The sequence below is a fragment of the Symphalangus syndactylus genome, chromosome 3 (assembly GCF_028878055.3).
Source record: "Symphalangus syndactylus isolate Jambi chromosome 3, NHGRI_mSymSyn1-v2.1_pri, whole genome shotgun sequence".
NCBI classification, from domain to species: Eukaryota; Metazoa; Chordata; class Mammalia; order Primates; family Hylobatidae; genus Symphalangus; species Symphalangus syndactylus.
The window spans coordinates 47,327,240-47,348,319 of NC_072425.2; the positions used below are offsets into that span (position 1 = coordinate 47,327,240).

The window sequence follows — 21,080 nt, forward strand, 5'->3', positions numbered from 1 at the left end:
CCTCCTCTCCACTCAAACTCCTGCTTCCATCTAGCTCTCCCTCATGCCCCTAGTCCCAAGTTTCATCTCCTTGGTGTGGCATCCAGAGCCTTTTCTAATGTGACCCCCCCCCGGTCCCCAGCCAACTTCTCCAGCCTTGCCCATCACCCTCTGTTGCCTACCCTCTGTGCTCTGTGTCCTCCCCTACCCTGGAGGGCTTCACTGAGGTGACACTGGGCGATGATGCTGCACATAGGCCCTAGAATGAAGTTGCCTGGGTTTAAACCCTTTGGGCAAGGCATTTAAGCACACCTTGTCTACTTTCTCCATCCGTAAAATGGGGACAGTAATAAAATTTCCTTCATAGGATTGTTTTGGTCAATAAATGCAACAAGGTCTTGAGAGCAACTCACATAGAATCTGGGACATGGTAGGTGGTCAAAAATGTTCAGTCCCTCCTTCCCCAGAGATGCTGCCATCTTTCAAATGTCCAACATCAAATGACAGGCATCCAAGGTTAGTCAGTTAACACTGGTGTAGACTTACAGCTCCCCTCTCCTTCCCAGACTTCGGCAGGATATTGTATCATTACAGATAACAATAAATAGCCACGCCAACAAAAATAAAGAGGAATAGTTTCAGGAAAGCCACACAGAAACGTAGCACACGGTTGCAGCTCTGATTTGGCACAGGAACCGCAGGAGCCGGCGGTTGTGACAGCAGTCATTTGATAATCCCTTTGAGCTGCCTAATGAGGGGAGTGACGTCATGGAGGGTGATTGGAGGAGAAAGTCCAAGGTAAAAACAGCCCCAGTCCATGTGCAGATGCTGCACCAAGGCATCAGCCACCTCCCTGCCTTACAGATTAACCCGAACTCAAGGGACCCCCTTCGGGGAGATGGTTTGGTTGAAGTGTGATATATAATATATGGGCTCAATGGAGGATCTACTGTGACTCGTGTGGCTTCTGACAGAATAAATCCCTACCCTAGCAAACTAGGTTCCGGAGTTAAGTGCTACCTTCCCAGCTGGGTGAAGTACTCACTGCTTCTGTACTTCATAGTGAAAAGGAAAACCATTCTCTCTCAGTCCCAATACCCTTCAAGCCATTGCCCTTTGTCCTTCAAATTCCCTGTCTCCTGAGGAAAGGGCTGTCTGGACTTGGGGTCTACACACTGGCTCTCCGCATTCACTCCTCAGGTCCCCCAGGCCTGGCTTCACCTGTCACCACCCAGAGTACCCCTTGTGTATAGTTGAGTCTTCTCACTGCCCCTGCACATCCCCCAGTGGCTCCCCCACCCCTGAACGAATGTCACCAAAGTCATGCACAACACCACTCACAAGTCGCAGAAGGCAGCTGTGGCCGGCCAAGTCCCTGGTGCTGGTGCTGGTGCCCTCCCACTTCTGCCATGGCCTCTGGCCTCACATGCCTCTGAGTCTCCTGGCCAGCCCTGAATCCTCACTCTGTCTCTGTGGCTCCTGCATCCAATTCTGCCCATCTTGATTTGACCTTTGGTTCTCAGCCTATTTGTGGCTAACTGATCCACATTCTAGCTTTGCCCCATTTCCACAACCTCCCCCCACCCACCCCCAACCCCCACCACCAAAGGCTTCTACGAGGGCCGTGTATTCTTCCTGGAGCTTGACAACACTAATGATGCCCAAATCCCTATCCTGAATGGGAACCCCCTCTAGCACTCCAGACCTTCCTATACAACTGACCCCACTTGGGTGGCCCACAGGTGCCTCAAGTGCCACAGGTTGTAAATTGAACTCTGTATCTCCCCTCTTCCTGCCCCTCCCTTGCCATCCGTCACTAATGGCACTGACACCACTTAGTGTCTGAGGTTACCCTGCTTGACTCTTCTACCTCGCTCTCACAGCCAATCAGTCACAGGCATCCCCTTCTACCCTCTCCCCTGCCCACCTGCCTGGAGCCGTTCCCCACCCCGCCCACCCTCCTGCCATCACCTGGGCTATGATTAGCAGTCTCCAAGCCCGCAGAATAAAAACCCACCCACTCCCTGGATCAGGGAGCACAGTAGGTGGGGAGGGAGTGCACAAGGTGCTGGATGTGGCCAAAGCCTGACCTTCCTGGGGATGGAACACCACAGCAGTGGGACAGAGACTAGACAAGAGCAGCAGAGAAGTCGGGGGAGGCAGGGAGGGGGGCAAAGGGCTCTGAGTATCAGGCCACCTTCTGTTGTTTTGGGGATAGTTTGTGAAGATCATATGGAAACACATACGAAGACGGAGGGCATGGGGAAAATATGCGATATACAAGGGTGACCCCTCAAAGCCGGCTCGCTGAGCCAGCTGCAGGCAAAGTGCAAAGTTGTAAAAATCGAGCCCTTAGTGAGCCTCCCCAGCCAAAGACATCAGAGGCCCTCTGTCTGTTTTCCCTCTATCCTCTCTTCCCAAGTGACTCGGGCAGGATTCAATGCTAATGGCTGGGAAAGGGCATCTGTGGGCTCTCCCTGAGATACATCCACATCCCTCTGGCATGCGGTATCATGGCAACAGCAGATGGCTCCCTGGTGTGGTGGGTTTGTGTGGTTTTCTCTCTGTTTTCCTTGTTTTGGTTTTTGAGAATGGATTTTTGTTTTAACACTCTCGGTCTCCTCTAGTTCTTGTTAGAAATAGAGAAGGTGTTCATGCTGAAATGAACCCTACAAGGCTCCCTGCAGATGTGGGTCAAATCCTTCTGGGGGATGTGGAAAGCTGCTGGAACGCCTCTTACCTGCAATGTCACAGAGTTCTGCATCCGAAGCATTTGCCAAGGCTTCCTCCAGCTCCGGTTCCAGCGTCACACTTTCCAGCACAGGATCCAATGGCTTCTGCTTAGGAACCCAGACCTTTCCTGCAAACACACAGGGGACCTGTTACGGGAGTGGCTGCAATGGAGCAGCCTCTGGTGATGGCCCTGCGTGGACCATTGTAGAGCCCTGTGGGTCCCTCCATGCTGAGAGTCCCTTCAGGTTTCTCCCTCTGGGGACCAACTTCCCCAAAGAACAGGAATCAGAGATCTCCAACACAGCACCCCTCACACTTGAAAAGAATGATTTTATAACTTGGTCCAAGCTGACTACCCTCTATCAAAAGCATTGGTCATGACCAAACAATCTGTAAGTAGGAAAAAAATATGAAAAAACATATAATAGAATGCCAGGGTAGGGGATACCTTAACCAAAGGTTCTGAGACCTTGGGAAATGAGAGAAAAATGTATAAACATTTCTAAACAAACAAAATATGAAAAGGGAGAAAAATAATGCATCCTTGCCTCATTATCATATTTTTAAAGTGTCAGATTCATAACGGAATAAGGGGAGTAAAGAGGTATATATGAGGATGGTCACTGTCAAGCCCATCCATAGGAACTGGTGAAGAAATTATGGTGCATTCATACAATGGACTTCCAGCAGTTAGCATAAAGGATGATGGCGATTGCTACTTACTAAGAAGGAGAACGCCTAGGACAAATGTTGTGTGAAAAAGGCAAGCTTACAAAGTAGCGCGAACAATTTAATTCCATTTGTGAGAAATTGCATATGTATATTTATTTACTCAACAACATTTATTGAGTGCTTCCAATGTGCCAGGCACCTTTCTGGGGGCTAGGGGACAGCAGTGAGTAAAATCCTCAAAAGCTTCTGATGTAGTGAAAGGAGACAGATAATAAACGTATAAAGATATGGAATGGTATTAAGCATTATGGAGGAACAAAGCAGGACAAGGACCTAGAAGATGACAGCGTGGGGTGTGGGTGGGGTGGGCACCGCTGTTTTGGGAAGGCTAGTCAGAGGACGCCTCACTGAGACGACAGCCTGTGACCTGGGACCTGATAGAAGTGAGGAAATGAGCCCCTACGATCAGGAACAAGACAAGGGTGCCCACTTTTACTGCTGCTATTCAACATTGTACTGGAAGTTTCAGTCAGAATAAATAGGAAAAAGAAGTCAGTGGAATCCAAACTGGAAAGGAAGAAGTAAAATTGTTTCTATTTGTATTTGACATAATCTTATGTATAGAAAACCCTGAATTTCCACACAAAAAAACCTATTAGAACTAATAAAGTCAGCAATATTGCAGGGTACAAGATCAACATACAAAAATTAGTGGTGTTTCTGTACATCAGCAATGAAAAATTTGAAAAGGAAATTAAGAAAACAGTTTCATTTATAATACATCCAAAGAATAAAACTTGGGAATAAATTCAACCAAAGGGGTGAAAGACTTGTACAATGAAAATTATAAAACATTACTGAAGGAAATTAAAGACCTAAATAAATGAAAAAATATTTTAGGTTCTTGGATTGGAACACTTAATATTATTAAGATGGCAATGCTACCCAAAGCAATCTACAGATCCAAGTAATCCTTATCAAAGTTCCAATAGTCCTTTTCCCAGAAATAGAAAAGGTGATCCTTAAATTCATATGGAATTACGGGCCACAAATGCCAAAACAATCTTGAAAAAGAGCAAAATTAGAGCACTCATACTTATCGATTTCAAAACTTACTAAAAAGCTAAACAGTGTAGTGCTGGCGTAAGGATAGATAGATAGACAATGAAATAGAATAGAGCGTCCAGAAAGAAACCCAAACATCTATAGCAAATTGATTTTCAACTAGGGTGCAAAGTGCATTCAATGGGGAAACAATAATCGCTTCAACAAATGGTATTGAGACAACTGAATATCCACATGCAAGAGAATGAAGTTGGACCCCTATTTCACACCACATGTAAAGTTGAACTCAAAATGGAATGACTTAAATATAAGTTAAGACTATAAAATTCAGGCCGGGCGTGGTGGCTCATGCCTGTAATCCCAGCACTTTGGAAGGCTGAGATGGGCAGATCCCCTGAGGTCAGGAGTTCGAGACCAGCCTAGCCAACATGGCAAAACCCCATCTCTACTAAAAATACAAAAATTAGCCAGGCGTGGTGGTGTGTGCCTGTAGTCCCAGCTACTCGGGAGGCTGAGGTAGGAGCATCACTTGAACCCAGGAGGTGGAGGTTGCAGTGAGCCGAGATTGTGTCACTGCACTCCAGCCTGGGAGACAGAGCAAGACTCCATCTAAAAAAAAAAAAAAAAAACTATAAAATTCTTAGAAGAAAACATAAGCGTATGTCTCTATGACCTTAGAATTGGCAGTGGAGTCCTAGATATGATAACAAAAACACGAGCAACAAAAGAGAAAATAGATCAACTGGACCTCATCAGAATTTAAAAGTTTTGAGCATCTAAGGATACTATCAAGACATTGAAATGACAATATACAGAAGGGGGAAAATATTCACAAATCATATATGTGATAAGGTCTAGTATCTAGAATACAGAAAGAACTTTTACAACTCAACAACAAAAGGAAAAACAACCCAATTTTAAAATGGGTAAAAGACTTGAATAAACATTTCCCCAAAGAGGATATACATATGGCCAACAAGCACATGAAAAGATGCTCAACATTATGGCTTGTTAGGGAGATGCAAATCAAAACTACAATGAGATACCACTTCACACCCATGAGGATGGCTACAATTTTAAAAAATAGAAAATGTATGTTGGCAACAATGTGGAAAATTGGAGCCCGCATACGTTGCTGATTGGAGTGGAAAGTGGTATGGTTGCTATGGGAAAGAAGTTAGCAGTTACTCAAAAAATTAAACATAGAATTGCTGTATCATTCATCAATTCCACCCCTAGGTGTGTACTCCCAAAGAATTAAAAACAGGCATTCAAACAAATACTTCTACAAGAATGTTCAAAGCAGCATTAATCACAATAGCCAAAAGGTGGAAATAACTGACATATCTATCAGTGGATGAATGGATAAACAAATTGTGGAATATCATTCAGGTATAAAAAGGAATAAAGTACTGATTCGTGCTACAACATGGATGAGTCTGGAAAACATTGTGCTCAGTGAAAGAAGCCAGACACACAAAGTCACATATTGTATGATTTCATTTGTAGAAAATATACACAATAAGTAAATCCATAGAAACAGATTGGTGGTCACTAGCGGCTAGGGCAGAGGGAGTGTGAGAATAACTAACTGTAATAGGTACAGGGTTTTATTTTGGAGCAATAAAAGTGTTTTGGGCCTTGATAGAGGTGGTGGTTGCACAATGTTGTGGATTGTTCATTTTTAAATGGTTAATTTTATGTTATATAAGTTTTACCTCAATTTATAAAAACCTACACAGCTCACAGTAGCTGTTGATGGAGGATAAGCTGAAGGGAGTGTGGGTGGAGATTCGGAGAAGATTAGGAGGTCGGTGTGGGTGCAACACCAGGGTCGTAATGGTGAAGGTTGAGAGGGAGTGGGAAGCGCATAGAGAAATGTCCAGAAAGATATTCCCTAAAATGGGATCAGTGCTTAGTTTCAGTGAAGGAAATGATTTTGAATTACTTAGCTTTATTGTGTAAACTGTTTACAGCAAATATCAATTACCTCTATCAGCAAAACACACAACAGAATCATTTGGGGAAAAAATGTATCATAACCTCTGTTAATATCAGATTCCAGGGATCCAGAAAAGAGGAAAACATACAAGGAAAATAAAACCCCTAAAAAGGAACTCAAGTATTAAAATGACTAATGCAATGGCTGAGATGAATATTCAATAATTATTTAAGACCTGTGGTTTATTATACCCCATAACAGCTTCCTCCAGTGAGGATGGTGACCCTGAGACACTGTAAGAGGTACCTAGACTTCTTCCCTTCATCTTACTAGTGGCATGTGAATGTGATGGCTGGAGCTTCAGCAGCCAGATAGACCATGAGGACAAAGACAGGTTGTAGGGGTGGCAGAATGAAAAGCTGGAAAGGGTTGTGATCCACGATGCTAAGGAATATGCCTTACTAGCCCTGGAATGCCTAAGAAAATTAAACTCCTTGATTAAGTCTGTTACTTTTATTTTCCCCCCAGCACATGCAGCCAAATCTAATTCTAATGAAAACATCCTGCCTAGAGCTATATTCTGGTCTCTCCCACTTGAATGAGAAGGCCTCCCTTTCCAAATTCCTCAGGGCTTTGTGCCAGTTTATGGCTCTTCCCACATACTATCAGGTCTTGCAGTGTGGGGTGCTGTTTCCCGGCAGCCCAAGCTGACTCTAGGCCTGGTATGGGGGAAGTGCTTGGTAGAGGCTGCAGTGAATGGCCCTGAGCCTGCCAGTCAGAGCTGGAGGGTCTCCTGCCCCACTGGCTCTGAGACCTCCACTTATTCAAGTCATAAGAACTCCAACAACTGGCATTCAAATATCCAAGATGATGATGATGATGACGATGACGATGATGATGAACCTTTTGGGCTTGTTGCTATAAGGAAGTAGAATGAATGCTAACTATTCTCCTTGGTCAGCCTGGTTTTTCATGAAGGCAGTCCAGCTCTGGGAGGCTAGAGAGCTTTTCCCAGCTCTGCCCAGTCCAGAGCTGGAGGAGTGGCAGGACTGATTTGTGTACTGTTCAGACTCCCTTCCCCATCCCTCACACCATCCTCCAGGTCCTCCCCTGGGAGGGGTGTGGGTACATGAGGAAGTGGACGCCAGCAATGACTCACCTCGCTAGGTGTCCACCCAGGTCTGCTGCCCATCCCCACTCCCTGCCCTTGTCCTCAACTTCTCTCCTGCCACCCCCTCCAGGATCCCTCTGACCATGCAATCCTTCCAAAATTCAGAAGTTCTATAATCTAGATGCCCCTTAGGCCTCCCTGGACTTCCAGTTTTCAGTGAAACCTGGACTGAGCTCCAAGTCCAGGGTTTGGAATGGCTCAAAGTCCTCTGCACAATGTCTACCCCCGCGTGTGTCCTCATTTTATGAAGCAGCTACTTAGTGCCAGGCATTGTGCAAATACAACAGTGATACAGGGGAGCCAGCCACAGATGTGGACCCGGGGCTCACAATGCTTGCATTCTTAGGGGTGGAGGGAATGGAAGAGACTGAAAAGAAACAATTAATTACACAATTAATTAATTAGAATTAGTGCTTTCATTCAACAAATATTTATTAAGTGCCTTCTATGTGCTACGGATTTATTAGGTGCCGGGAACAGAATGATGAACAAGACAGATACGGTCTTTGCATTCCTGTAGCTGGTATTCTAACGAAGTAGTGCACAAATCCATTAAACATTTATTTAATTTTAGCTCATCCATTCATCCAACAACTCTCTACTCAACCCTACTATATGGCAGGCCTCGTGCTGGCTGCATGCTGGGAGTACCACTTGAGCAAAAACAGCCCAAGTGGTTGCCCTCAGGGAGTTTACAGGCTAGTGAGAGAGATAGATGAAAAATAAAGAGATGCTGATAAGATGTGAGTTGCTCTGAAGGACACACACAGGCTCCTGTGTTGGAAAATAACCAAGCGGGGGAGTTGGAGAGGGACTGCCTGTCCTGAACAGAGTAGACAGGGATGGCTTCCCTGAAAGAGAAGACTGTACAGTTGAGACCCAAAGGACAATAACAACTAATACTTCAGTAGCATTCATTTCCTGCCAGATGCTGTTCTAAGCACTTGACAGAGAGATGAACTCACTTAACCTTCATTACAACCTCATGAGGCTGGTATTTTCATCATCCCTGTTTTACAGAGAAGGAAATGGAGGCACAGTAGGTTAAAACATTTACATATGTTCACACAGCTAGTAAGTGGTAGTGCCAGGATTGCAACTGAAATAGATCTAGCTCCAGGCTGTTTCTGACTATTATATCTTACCGGGCAGGAGGAGCCAGCCATGAAGAAGACAGCATGGAACTGGGCAGCAGGACCAGCACTCCAGGCATAGGGGGTACGTGCAAAGGTCCTGAGGTGGAAAGTTTGAGAACAGCAGAAGGAAGCCTGTGGAACAATGAGATGAGGAGGATATTGGAGGGGGGCGGAGGGTTTGGAGAGCAACGGGAAGTCCTAGAATGGATGGTCAGGGAGGCCATCTCTGTTTCCTGGGGCCTTCAAGATGGCTTGTCTCAGGCTGAAGCAGAGAGTAAAACAGGACAGATGAAGGAAAGGAAGCTGCAGCTGCCAGAGAGAGGAACTTTGGAGAAAGAGCAGAGAGAATCTGGGTGGAGATGGTTAGTGCATCTCTAGTCCCTGGTTTGCATAGGATGGTCCCTGCTTAGGCTTCATGTCCTGATGTCTTTTTTTTTTTTTTTTTTTTTTTTTTTTTTTTTTTGAGACGGAGTCTCACTCTGTCACCCAGGCTGGAGTGCAGTGGTGCGATCTTGGCTCACTGCAACCTCCACCTCCTGGGTTCACGCGATTCTCCTGCCTCAGCCTCCTGAGTAGCTGGGACTACAGGCTCGTGCCACCATGCTCGGCTAATTTTTGTATTTTTAGTAGAGACAAGGTTTCGCCATGTTGGCCAGGCTGGTCTTGAACTCCTGACCTCAGGTGGTCTGCCTGCCTTGGTCTCCCAAAGTCCTGATGTCACTATTAACAGTTTCTTCTTTTACTCTCAAAACTGTTTAGGTTTGCATAAAAAAATAATCAGGACACCCTAGTGAAAGAAGGTTTAGGGAAAAGTTTTGCTGATTTGAGTGGATAGGAGTCTTTCTTCAGTCTACCCCCAAAACTTCATGAAATCTACATCATCTATAGATGCTTTTGAAGTTGAGTTTGGGTGTTTTGGCCAGGCAGGGATGAGGACAAGGAGGCCCAGTCACATTTGGCCCAACACAGGGCCTGGCATACAGTCGGCACTCAGTGGTGCATGGGGAGTGGCATATTATAACAGCAACATTGTTCAGTACCTCGTTTTTCCCCTGTGTAGGGGACCAGATCTTCTCGGTCCTTAAACTCCTTTGCTTGCTTTTCCAAGTGATCCAAGAGCTCCTCTCTTTTAAAGGGGCCCGTGGGCGCCTTGGTGGTCTGATCCTTCTGCCTCAGGCCTGCAGGCAGCAGTGCATTCTACAGTGGAGGTTGTGGGGGGCAGGAGAGAGAGAAAGAGAGAGAGAGAAAGAGAGAGTGGTCAGCTGCTGAAGACTTGCACTTCTCCAGAAACTCATCATTGAACAGAAGGGACCTCAGAGCTCATAGAATCCATGGTGTCCCTCGTTTTACATGTAAGGAATCTGAAACCCCAGGACGGGGAGGGACTTGCCCAAGGTCAAAGGCAGACAAGCGGCAGAGAGAGACTAGGACTCAGGTCTCTCAATCCTCCAGTGCATCCCTGCCTCTAACATTTTTGAAGGAGAGGAGGTGAGGGGTCAAGGCAGCCGACTCCAGCCTGAGCACAGAGGGCACTGAAAGAGCATCTGTTGAGTGATGAATATGATTGAGATGTTGTTTGGATGCATAAAGATATTTACAGGAGTTGAGTTGAGTATCAAGTGGCTGGAGAGAGAAGGAGCCAAAAGGGGGTTAAGCTGGGGCCCTGGATGGAGAATCAGGCAGGAAGAGGCAGACCAAAAAAAAAAAAAGCTGGAGAAAGGCCCAGGAAAGCAGCGAGTTGAGCAGTGCCCTGCAGAGCTAAGAGAAGGACGGGGCATGCTCTCTGGCCACAGCCCCTGCTGGCCCTACCCGCTGCCTTCTAACCTCCTGACGGGTCTGTGCTCACAACACACTGGTGGTTAAATATTTTGAATGTCGCCCCTGGAGATGGGTATCTCAAGAAACACAACATCAACCAATTGTTCCCTTCTCTTCTTCAAACATAAGCAGGCTTCTAGGTGTGGGCTTACTGCTAAAGCAGATTCTTATTAGGGGGGATTGGAGTTACCCTCATGGGCTTCACTTTAACTCAACCCCCGGTACCTTAGGGAGTCAAAGAAGTTTATAGCTGCAAGGATGCTTAGAGATCATCTAGTGCATACACTCTCCCATTAGGGGAAGCTGAGGCATGGAGCAAGGAAAGATTTGCCCAAGGAATTTCAGGACAGATCTAGAACAAAAACCAGGGTCCTTCTTCAGATTTACTGGAGGAGGATGATCTTCATTTCTAATTGTTGTGTGCTCCCTGTTCCCTGCATTTGCAGAGCTAGGGGAATACATGGGTGGCTGGTATGGGTAGAACATCACCCAAAAGATATGCACCCTCAAACTGACTAAATTGAAGAGTCATTCCACCTCCAACCTTTTTTTTTTTTTTTTTGAGATGGACTCTCGCTCTGTTGCGCCCAGGCTGGAGTGCCGTGGCACGATCTCGGCTCACTGCAACCTCTGCCTCCCAGGTTCAAGCGATTCTCCTGCCTCAGCCTCCTGAGTGGCTGGGATTACAGGTGCCCGACACCACGCCTGGCTAATTTTTTGTATTTTTAGTAGAGACGGGGTTTCATCATATTGGCCAGGCTGATCTCAAACTCCTGACCTCAAGTGATCTGCCTGCCTCAGCCTCCCAAAGTGCTGGGATTACCGTTCCCAGCCCCACTTCCAATCTTTGTACCATCAAAATGCATATCTTCAGTCATTCTCACAAACTCCACATCCTTTTCTGAAAGCCGCCTCTGTGAGGGGAATGTTATCAGGCATATGAAGATCACTGTATGACTGGCACATAGAGGGATACAGCTTGGGAGGGAATACTATTGTTTAAGGAATCTTTTTTATTTTTTTTTTACTTTTTTTTTTTGAGACAAAGTCTCTGTCACCCAGGCTGGAGTGCAGTGGCGTGATCTCAGCTCAATGCAACCTCCACCTCCTGGGTTCAAGCAATTCTTCTGCCTCAGCCTCCTGAGTAGCTGGGACTACAGGCACATGCCACCACACCTGGCTAATTTTTGTATTTTTAGTAAAGACGGGGCTTCACCATATTGGCTAGGCTGGTCTTGAACTCCTGACCTCATGATCCACCCGCCTCGGCCTTCCTAAGCCCTGGGATTACAGGCATGAACCACCACGTCCAGCCTAACTAATGCATCATTTTTTAAAAGGTGTACTATGCATAACACCACAGTGCTGTTTCAGTAAGAGTCGTGGCTGTAAGTTCAGGAGACCAGGGTGTGATCTTGCCTCTGGGAGGGCTGTAAGTGAGCAGGGCCCACCCAGCACAGAGCCGGGACAGACAGATAATGGGCTTGGCAGGTGGTGCTGGTGTACTTGCAGACAGATTTAGGCCACAGATCAAAAGAGACACTGGGAGTTGGAGCTTTTTATGAGAGGACAGTAGGCAGAAAATAAGGCCTGACTGACTTTGGGGTGGCGGGTATCAGGAACATAAGTGATGCTCCACACATCCCAGTTTTCCTTAAGCAGCAGTTCTCAGATATTGTCCACCATGATAGGCAGGATGGGTGATGCTCCCGGGTGAGCCATGCTTCTGTGGGCATGTCCCAGGTTTGATGGGACTTCCTGTAGCTAGCTGTGTGTGCCCACGCCTTCTCTTCCACAGCAGGGAGCTTACGGTGATGCAAGAGAGTGAGACAATACCTCACTGCCCTGCAAACGTCAAGGTGTGACTACCCATAATGAATAATCCAAAGTCTTTGTGACATGCCTGCACTTCACAGTTGACCCTACATCAGGCTTAAGCCCTGACTTGGAGTAATAATGATCCAACTACACAATCTTGGGCAAGTCCCCTAAATCTCATTGTGCCTCAGTTTCCATGGCTGTAATGTGAATAATGAGAGTTGCTCTCTCATAGAGTGGTTGAGAAAATTAAACTAGATGATGCAGAAAGTGTGCTCAGCACTGTGCCTAACATAGCAAATGGTCAAAAATTGTTACTTATGATCCCTTCTACTGTTATATAATCAGGTAAAATATATGTTAATAGGAGATTGGTTACCCAAATATGTATGTTTAACAGGGAATGTATTATCCAAATATAAATTCAAAAAACTAAAACACATAATTATAAAATGAATTAAGCACTGAAAGCAAGTGCTCATGCTTCTTAAGGATCCCCACAGGGAAGGTCTACAGATTTTCATTACCATAAAGGGTTTTAATGGCAGTAAGATGCTGGGGCATGTTCTGGCCCCAGAAAGGCTAAGTATTGCGATAGAAGAAATTCAGGGGTTGTAACTGAGGGGAGAAGGGTTTGCAAACTCTCATCTCTTTTCGAATCTATCTGGTAGAGGCCACGGATTTAGTTAAAGCAGAGTTTCTCAACCTCAGCACAACTGACATTCTGGGCTGGACACTTCCTTGTCATGGAGGCCGCTCTACCCACTGGAGATTGTTTAGCAGCCTTTCTGCTCTCTATCTCCTAGATGCTAGTAGCACTATCCCCAGTTGTGACAACCAAAAATGTCTCCAAACATTGCCACATTTCTTTTTTTTTTTTTCTTTTTTTTTTTGAGATGGAGTCTCACTTTGTTGCCCAGGCTGGAGTGCAGTGGCGTGATCTCGGCTCACTGCAACCTCTGCCTCCCGGGTTCAAGCAATTCTGTCTCAGCCTCCCGAGTAGCTGGGACTACAGATGCCCACCACCATGGCCAGCTAATTTTTGTATTTTTAGTAGAGGTAGGGTTTCACCATGTTGGTCAGGCTGGTCTTGAACTCCTGACCTCAGGTGATCCACCGGCCTCGGCCTCCCAAAGTGCTGGAATTATAGGCGTGAGCCTCTGTGCCCAGCCACTATATTTCCTTTGAGGGGCAAAATTGCCCCTAATTGAGAGCCACTGCATTAAACAAAAAGCCATATAATTATAACATGTTATATAATAAAGATGTTTTTAATGTATTTCAAAAATATTATTTACATAACATAAAAATATGGCTTCATTTATTCAAGTCTTTATTGAAAGCAGTTGATTTGCAAAAACAAAAATGTCAAAAGTCTTTTCTAATAACTCTAAGCTTATCACATTTTTAAAGTAAATATTGAGAATATCAGCCTCATTAGAGGTTGAAGTTTGTTTTCTTTCTATTAAATGGTATGTTTAACAAAATATCACATGATTGTCAGTAAAACCAAAGATAGCTGCATATTTTTAAACTCCTGATTGTTTATCACTTTAACTCATTTTCAAAAACAGCATGTGATCTCCCATTATATATAAAAATTAACTCAAAGTGAATCAAAGACCTAGATATAAGAACTAAACTATAAAACATTTGGAAGAAAACATAGGCATAAATCCTTCTGATTCTGGATTAGGCAATGGTTTCTTAGATAAGATATCAAAGCAATAAGCAACAAAATTAAAAAGTAGATGACTTGGACTTCATTAAAATTAAAAACATTTGTGCTATGAAGGACACTAGTGAGAAGACAAACCACAGATTGGGAGGAAATATTTGTAAATCATGTATCTCATAAGAGTTTCATATCTGGAATACATAAAAATCTCTTACAACTCAATAATATATGACAAATAACCCAATTTAAAAATGGGCCAGGCGTGGTGACTCACACCTGTAATCCCAGCACTTTGGGAGGCCCAGGCGGGTGGGTCACCTGAGGTCAGGAGTTCGAGACCAGCCTGGCCAACATGGTGAAACCCTGTCTCCACTAAAAATACAAAAATTAGCTGGGCGTAGTGGTGCATGCCTGTAATTCCAGCGACTCAGGAGGCTGAGACATGAAATTTGTTTGAACTCAGGAGGCAGAGGTTGTAGTGAGCTGAGATCGTGCCGCTAGACTCCAGCCTGATCAACAGAGTGAGACTGTCTAAAAAAAAAAATTAAAATTAAAAATAAAAAATAAAAACGGTCAAGTGGCTGGGCACAGTGGCCTACGCCTGTAATCTCAGCACTTTTGGGAGGCTGTAGCAGGCAGATCACCCAAGGTCAGGAGTTCGAGACCAGCCTGGCCAACATGGCGAAACCCCGTCTCTACTAAAAATACAAAAATTAGCCGGGCATGGTGGCGCACATCTGTAGTCCCAGCTACACGTGAGGCTAAGGCGGGAGGATCATTTGAACTTAGGAGGCGGAGATTGCAGTGAGCTGAGATTGTGCCAATGCACTCCAGCCTGGGTGACAGAGCTCCATCTCAAAAAAATAAAAATAAAAAAAATAAATTTTTTAAAATGGGCAAGTGATCTGGATAGACATTTTTCCAAAGATTATATAAAAATGGCCAAAAAGCAGGCCGGGCGCGGTGGCTCACGCCTGTAATCCCAGCACTTTGGGAGGCCGAGGCGGGCGGATCACGAGGTCAGGAGATCGAGACCATCCTGGCTAACACGGTGAAACCCCGTCTCTACTAAAAATACAAAAAAAAAATTAGCCGGGCGAGGTGGCGGGCGCCTGTAGTCCCAGCTACGCGGGAGGCTGAGGCAGGAGAATGGCGTGAACCCTGGGGGGGCGGAGCCTGCAGTGAGCTGAGATCGCGCCACTGCATTCCAGCCTGGGTGAAAGAGCGAGACTCCGTCTCAAAAAATAAAAAAAAATTAAAAAAAAAAAAAAAAAAAAAAAATGGCCAAAAAGCTCATGAAAAAATGCTCAATGTTATTATCCATTAGGGAAACGCAAATCAAATCTAGAATGAGATACCATTTCACAGCCAGCAGGATGGCAATAATAAAAAAACACAGATAATAACAAGTATTGATGAGAATATAGAGAAACTAGAACTCTCATACACTGCTGGTAGGAATGTAAAATGATACAACCCTTTCGGAAAATAGTTGTGCAATTTCTCAAAAAGTTAAACATAAAGTTACCATATGATGCAGCAGATGTACGTCCACCCAAATGCTTGTACATGAATGTTTATAACAGCATTATTCATAATAACAAAAGTACAAAACAATGTTTAATGTTTCGTCTAAGGTTCACCAGCTAATGAATGGATAAACCAAATGTGGTATATCCATATGATTGAATATTATTCAGCTGTGAAAAAAAATGTAGTATTACAACATGAATGACCCTTGAAAACATCATACTAAGTATAAGAAGCCAGATACAAAAGGCCATGTATTATACAATTCCATACAATATATGAAACGTACAGAACAGGCAAATCTGTAGAGACAGAAAGTAGATTAGTGGTTGCCTAGGGCTGGTGTTATGGACTGGAATGTGTGCCTCCAATTCATATGTTGAAGCCCTCACCCCCAGAGTGACTATAATTGGAGACAGGGCCTGTAAGGAGATAATTAAAGTCAAATGAGGTCATAAGGGTGGAACCCTGATCTGATAGGATTGGTGTCCCTATAAGAAGAGATACCAGACAGCTGCTGCAACACGTCCTTCCGCAACCAGTCACCATGAGAACACACAGAGAGAAGTTGCTGTCTGTAAGCCAGCAAGAAAGCCTCTACCAGAAACTGACCCCTCAAGACCCTGATCTGGGACTTCTAAGCCTCCGGAACTGTCCAAAAATAAGTTTCTGTTGTTTAAGCCACCTAGTCTGTGGTATTTTGTTAGAGCAGCCTGAACAGGCTAATACAGTTGGGAAGGTTGAAGGGAGATGGACAGTGACAGCTAATGGGCATGAGGTTTCTTTTTGAGGTGATGAAAATGTTCTAAAATTGATCACGGTGGTTACACGACTCTGTGAATATGCTAAAAGAACAAGCCAATGAATGGCGCATTTTTCTTTTCTTTTTTTCTTTTTTTTTTTTGATGGAGTCTCGCTCTGTCACCCAGGCTGGAGTGCAGTGGTGTGATCTCGGCTCACTGCAAGCTCCGCATTCCTGCCCCCACCCCGCCACCCCGGGTTCATGCCATTTTCCTGCTTCAGCCTACTGAGTAGCTGGGACTACAGGCGCCTGCCACCATGCCCAGCTAATTTTTTGTATTTTTAGTAGAGACGGGGTTTCGCAGTGTTAGCCAGGATGATCTTGATCTTCTGACCTCGTGATCCGCCCGCCTCGGCCTCCCAATGTGCTGGGATTACAGGCGTGAGCTACCGCGCCTGGCCTGAATGGTGCACTTTAAGTGGATGATTGTATGCTATGTGAATTGTATCTCAAAAAAGCTGTTATTTTTTAAATGGCATATGTCATCTATGGGAAAATGATAAAAGTGGCTAATGCAGTAACTGCACCAAATGGTCATGGAATGCTGAGGACAGAAGGCTCTTCATGTGCCAGTGGTTCACAGTGATGCTGAGACTGGCCAGGATAGAGCTGGCCAAATTTCAAATGGTGCCTGTTTTACAATGTGATTTATCTTATTATGTAAATTAGTTATGGAGAAGTTAACTGAACCTGAAAATATCACCATAGAGCTCTCATGATTATTAGAACCTAATACTGACTCTCAGACCCAGGCTACTCAATAGGTGAGGAAAAGAGTTCCCACAACCATTCTGTTGTTGGCTCTGGCCAGGAGACTATTTGGTGATCATGTATGCATAGAAAAGCACCTCGCATTATCTTATTTCTTATTCATTCAATAAACATCTGCTAAATGAATGCTATGTGTCCAGGCAGTGTGTTAACATGTAGGGCTATGACCCCACAAAGAGAAATTTAAAAAATTGGAGTAACCAGGGAGATGAGAGGTGAATGGAGAAAGTAGAGTAAAATTAAAGTTTTTCTTTGTTGATCTGTTTTGTTTGTTTGTTTGTCTGTTTTATTTTGTTTTTGAGATGGAGTCTGGCTCTGCTGGCCGGGCTGGAGTGCAGTGGTGCTATCTCAGCTCACTGCAACCTCCACCTCCCAGGTTCAAGTTATTCTCCTGCCTCAGCCTCCTGAGTAGCTGGGATTACAGGTGCATGCCACCATGCCCGGCTAATTTCTTTTTTTTTTTTTGTATTTTTAGTAGAGATGGGGTTTCACCGTGTTGGCCAGGCTGGGCTCAAACTCCTGACCTCGTGATCCACCCACGTTGGCCTCCCACACTGCTGGGATTACAGGCATGAGCCACCACGCCTGGCCTAGAGAAAAATCTTATTTACACATAGTTATTCACTAAACACATGGTAAGGGAGGAGAAGGTGTACTTTACTGAATAGCAAAGAAGAATCTATAATAAGCCTATACATTATATTTAAAGGTATACTTTCATGGTGCCTGTGGGAAATTGAACTCATTTAACCTGTAAGGAATTTAAATCTCAATCTTAAAATGTTCACAGGATAAATTTGCTGGGCAAGTGCTTTTTTTTTGTAGTTAGTTCAAAGGGAACCATCAATCTGACCCCACCAAAGCAGCCATCAATTCATTAGAGGCACTGAAAGAAGTCACATGCACTTGTCATACAAACATCCTTACCCCAAAGACAGGTTGTGAGATTTGTATATAGAAATCCGAGGAAATCTTCATGTCCTTATTTAACAATTGGAAATTTGCTCATCTGAGGAGGGCAGTGACTAATACCTGGATGATCTTTTTATCATCACCTGACAGGAAATTTAGTGCAGGTTTTAAGGAGGAGGAAATTCTAGATTATCTCTGATCTTAGGCTAAAATTGTATAATAGCTGTGAGTTACCTGGGAGTGGTGGGGACTGGGGCATACTGGAGCGTTCGTGCCTCCACACTGCCCAGCTCCAGCAAACTGCTGACATGTAGGAATGTGGATGTTATTAGATCTGCTCAGTTTTGTGTGAAATCTCCTGATTTTAAAATATTGACACATAGTCCAAATATTTTAATAACAATGTTCAGGCCAAATAAAACATATCTGCAAGGCACACTCAGCCCATAAACTGCCATTATGCCACATCTGATCTAAGGTTCCTAGCAAACTAAAATTCCATGTAAGAAAGCCAAAATATTCATTCATTTATTTCTCAGATATTTACTGTGTGTCCTGCCCATATCAGGTGTTGGGCTAGAGAAAGCAAGAGGTGTACACATAGGTTTTAAATTTAGAATTTTTAAAATTTTGAAAATACAAAGTTTAATTTGTTCTTGAAAATGACTATAGAGGTGGAAATTAGGCAACCTTTCCTGTATGCAGTTCCCAACTCCTGATTTTTAAAATGGTGACCCCCCCTTAAATGTTGTAGAATTATAACTCGGATGTGCAGCTTGGCAGGCTAACATCGCAGTCTAATTTTCACACCCACACTCTGGAGTCCAGTTGTTCAAAGGACAATGGAAACTTGGACAGATCCTTAAGTGTGCCGTTAGGAGCTCTAACACCCTGCAAACAGGTGCCAGTAAAGCTAAATATCAAGTATCTGCACAGTTATCGTTGCTATAGATAGGGCTACGTGAGAAGCCATCCTGGCTAGAACCTTGTGGGCTGGTTCAGATGCGCACACATAGGCAACACACATGCACACACATGTACATATACACGCACACACAGGCACACACAGGCACACACATGATCACACATGTGCAGATATGCACACACACACAATGCATTAAAAGGATCATAGACTCCTGGCAGCTCGGAAATATAAAGCCCTAAAAGATCCTCTAGACCAATGATTTTTTTCATTTTCCAATGGGGAAACTGAGGCATAGAAAACTGAAGTCACTGGCCCAAAGTCACATAGCTTGTTAGCCTCACAGTTGGGAAGGCTGAGCTTACATAAAAATGACACTGTATATAATTAGCATGTATATATATTAGCATGGTCAAGGATCTTTATAACTATCTTCAGACTGGTGGCTCACCATGCATAAAACCATGCAAAACCCTTAACCTGGTTCCTCACAGTGACAAAAAACAAGGGATTTTTATCACTTTTCCCAAATACATCAGCTATATCTAAGAACGAGGGAATGCAAAACGTGATGCCTGGGTCTGGGCTCTGGTGGTCCCAGGTTCCTATTCTGTGACTGAATTGCACACAGCTTCTTGGAAGAGGACAGGACAGGTGGTACAACCTCTTTATCAGGGATTGGAAGAAGCCGAGGGCTGGGGAAGGGAGGGGCCTCGTCTGAAGTCATATGCTGGACTGAGAGCCCAGGACTCTCGACTTCCACCCCACAGAAAATTTTCCATCCCACCTGACTGCCGTCCTCTGGGAACAGATCCTGGAAACCAGATGTGGCCGCACGTGAGAGCCAGGTCGCCTCCCCAAGTGTTAGAAAGCCAGCTGTCCACTCCCCTGCTTATCAAATGAGTCTCAGTTTACACATGGAGAAACCGAGGCCCAGGGCCATTGAGTAATTGTCCCAGGGTAGGAGTGAAACCAAAGTGGCCTCACTTTTCGAACTTCCAGCTGACTCCTCTTCCCTCTTCCCATTTCAAACAATTTAACCTAAGTGTGCCCTAGACACCCACCCGCCTCCACATCAGGCCAGGCCAGGCCAAATCTTTCACAGGCCAGCAACTCCCCTAGTTGCCTTTTACAAGGGATTTGACTGGAAAACAAAAGTTTTTAACTGGACTTGAGGATTTTATTTTCCAGTTATCTGCCAGGTCTGTTTCTCCTTATGAAAAACTTAGGCACTTACGGTCCCCTCCCAATATACAGAGTTCTGCCTCTGCACTACTGGCCAGCAGCTTCCAGATCCCACTGGAAACGATGCAGTGGAGCACTCTTCTCACATACTTTAGCCTGAGGGTGTGGCAGGGGCAGCGGGGTGAGCCAACTCTTGCCCCAGTCACAGCGTCTTGACGTTACAAAGGGACCAGCAGGATCCAAACCTCTAAGAGCCCCACCCCTTCCAGACACAGCCTCTGCCCTAACACAAACACTCTGGGACTCTTCCTCCCCGTCTTTGCTTTCTCTCCACAAAGTGCTAGGCCTTTGGCTCAGCTGCCCTGACCTTGATGCTGGGCTGGTGAAACGCAATAGCTGCCATTTCCCCAGTCAACTTTATAGGGCATTAATGCTGACGTCCAAAGGCACTCCTGTAGCCCAAACTCAGTAACTGCTTGTGGTGGTACCTATTTGTCATAGCAGCACAGTCTCTCTCTGTTATTCACAGTACAAGGTGAGGACAAACCTTCCCTCCCTGGCTTTCTCCAAATCCTCCTTTCCTGCCTCATGCACAGGGAAAATATTTTATTTTTTTGTTGTGTTGGGGACTGGGTATCCTGAGACAGTGACGGTGCAATCCCAGCCCACAGGGGCTCACAGCCACAGGGGAGATACACATCTCAGTGGTGTGGTCACCTTCCTCAGCCCTGGGCTTCCTGGAGGAGGTGGTCCTGAACTGAGTCTGACAGACCAGGGAGGAGCTAGCTTGGTGAAGAGAGGGAGTGGAGGGGCATCGCAGGGAGAGAGAAAGCACAGTGCAGCAGAGGCCCAGCAGATGAGGGTGGAATGGCCTGCTGGGGCAGGCATTAGGGTCTGAGGCTGCAGTGTTCCGAAATGTCTCCTTCCATGGGCATCACCCTCGTTC

General features: G+C 45.0%; 1 protein-coding gene across 4 annotated transcripts in view; it reads right to left on the bottom strand.

Moving 5' to 3' along the window:
• The window catches only part of TMOD1 (tropomodulin 1), a 121,117-nt gene that overhangs the window by 67,313 nt on the left and 32,724 nt on the right, over positions 1-21,080 (bottom strand). For all 4 annotated transcript variants that reach the window (XM_055271754.2, XM_055271753.2, XM_063636192.1 and 1 more), the window contains exons 3-4: positions 9,739-9,895; positions 2,720-2,839 (exon numbers count right to left, since the gene is read on the bottom strand). In XM_055271754.2, the coding sequence (XP_055127729.1) occupies positions 2,720-2,839; positions 9,739-9,895 (277 nt within the window). The remainder of the gene's footprint in view (positions 1-2,719; positions 2,840-9,738; positions 9,896-21,080) is intronic.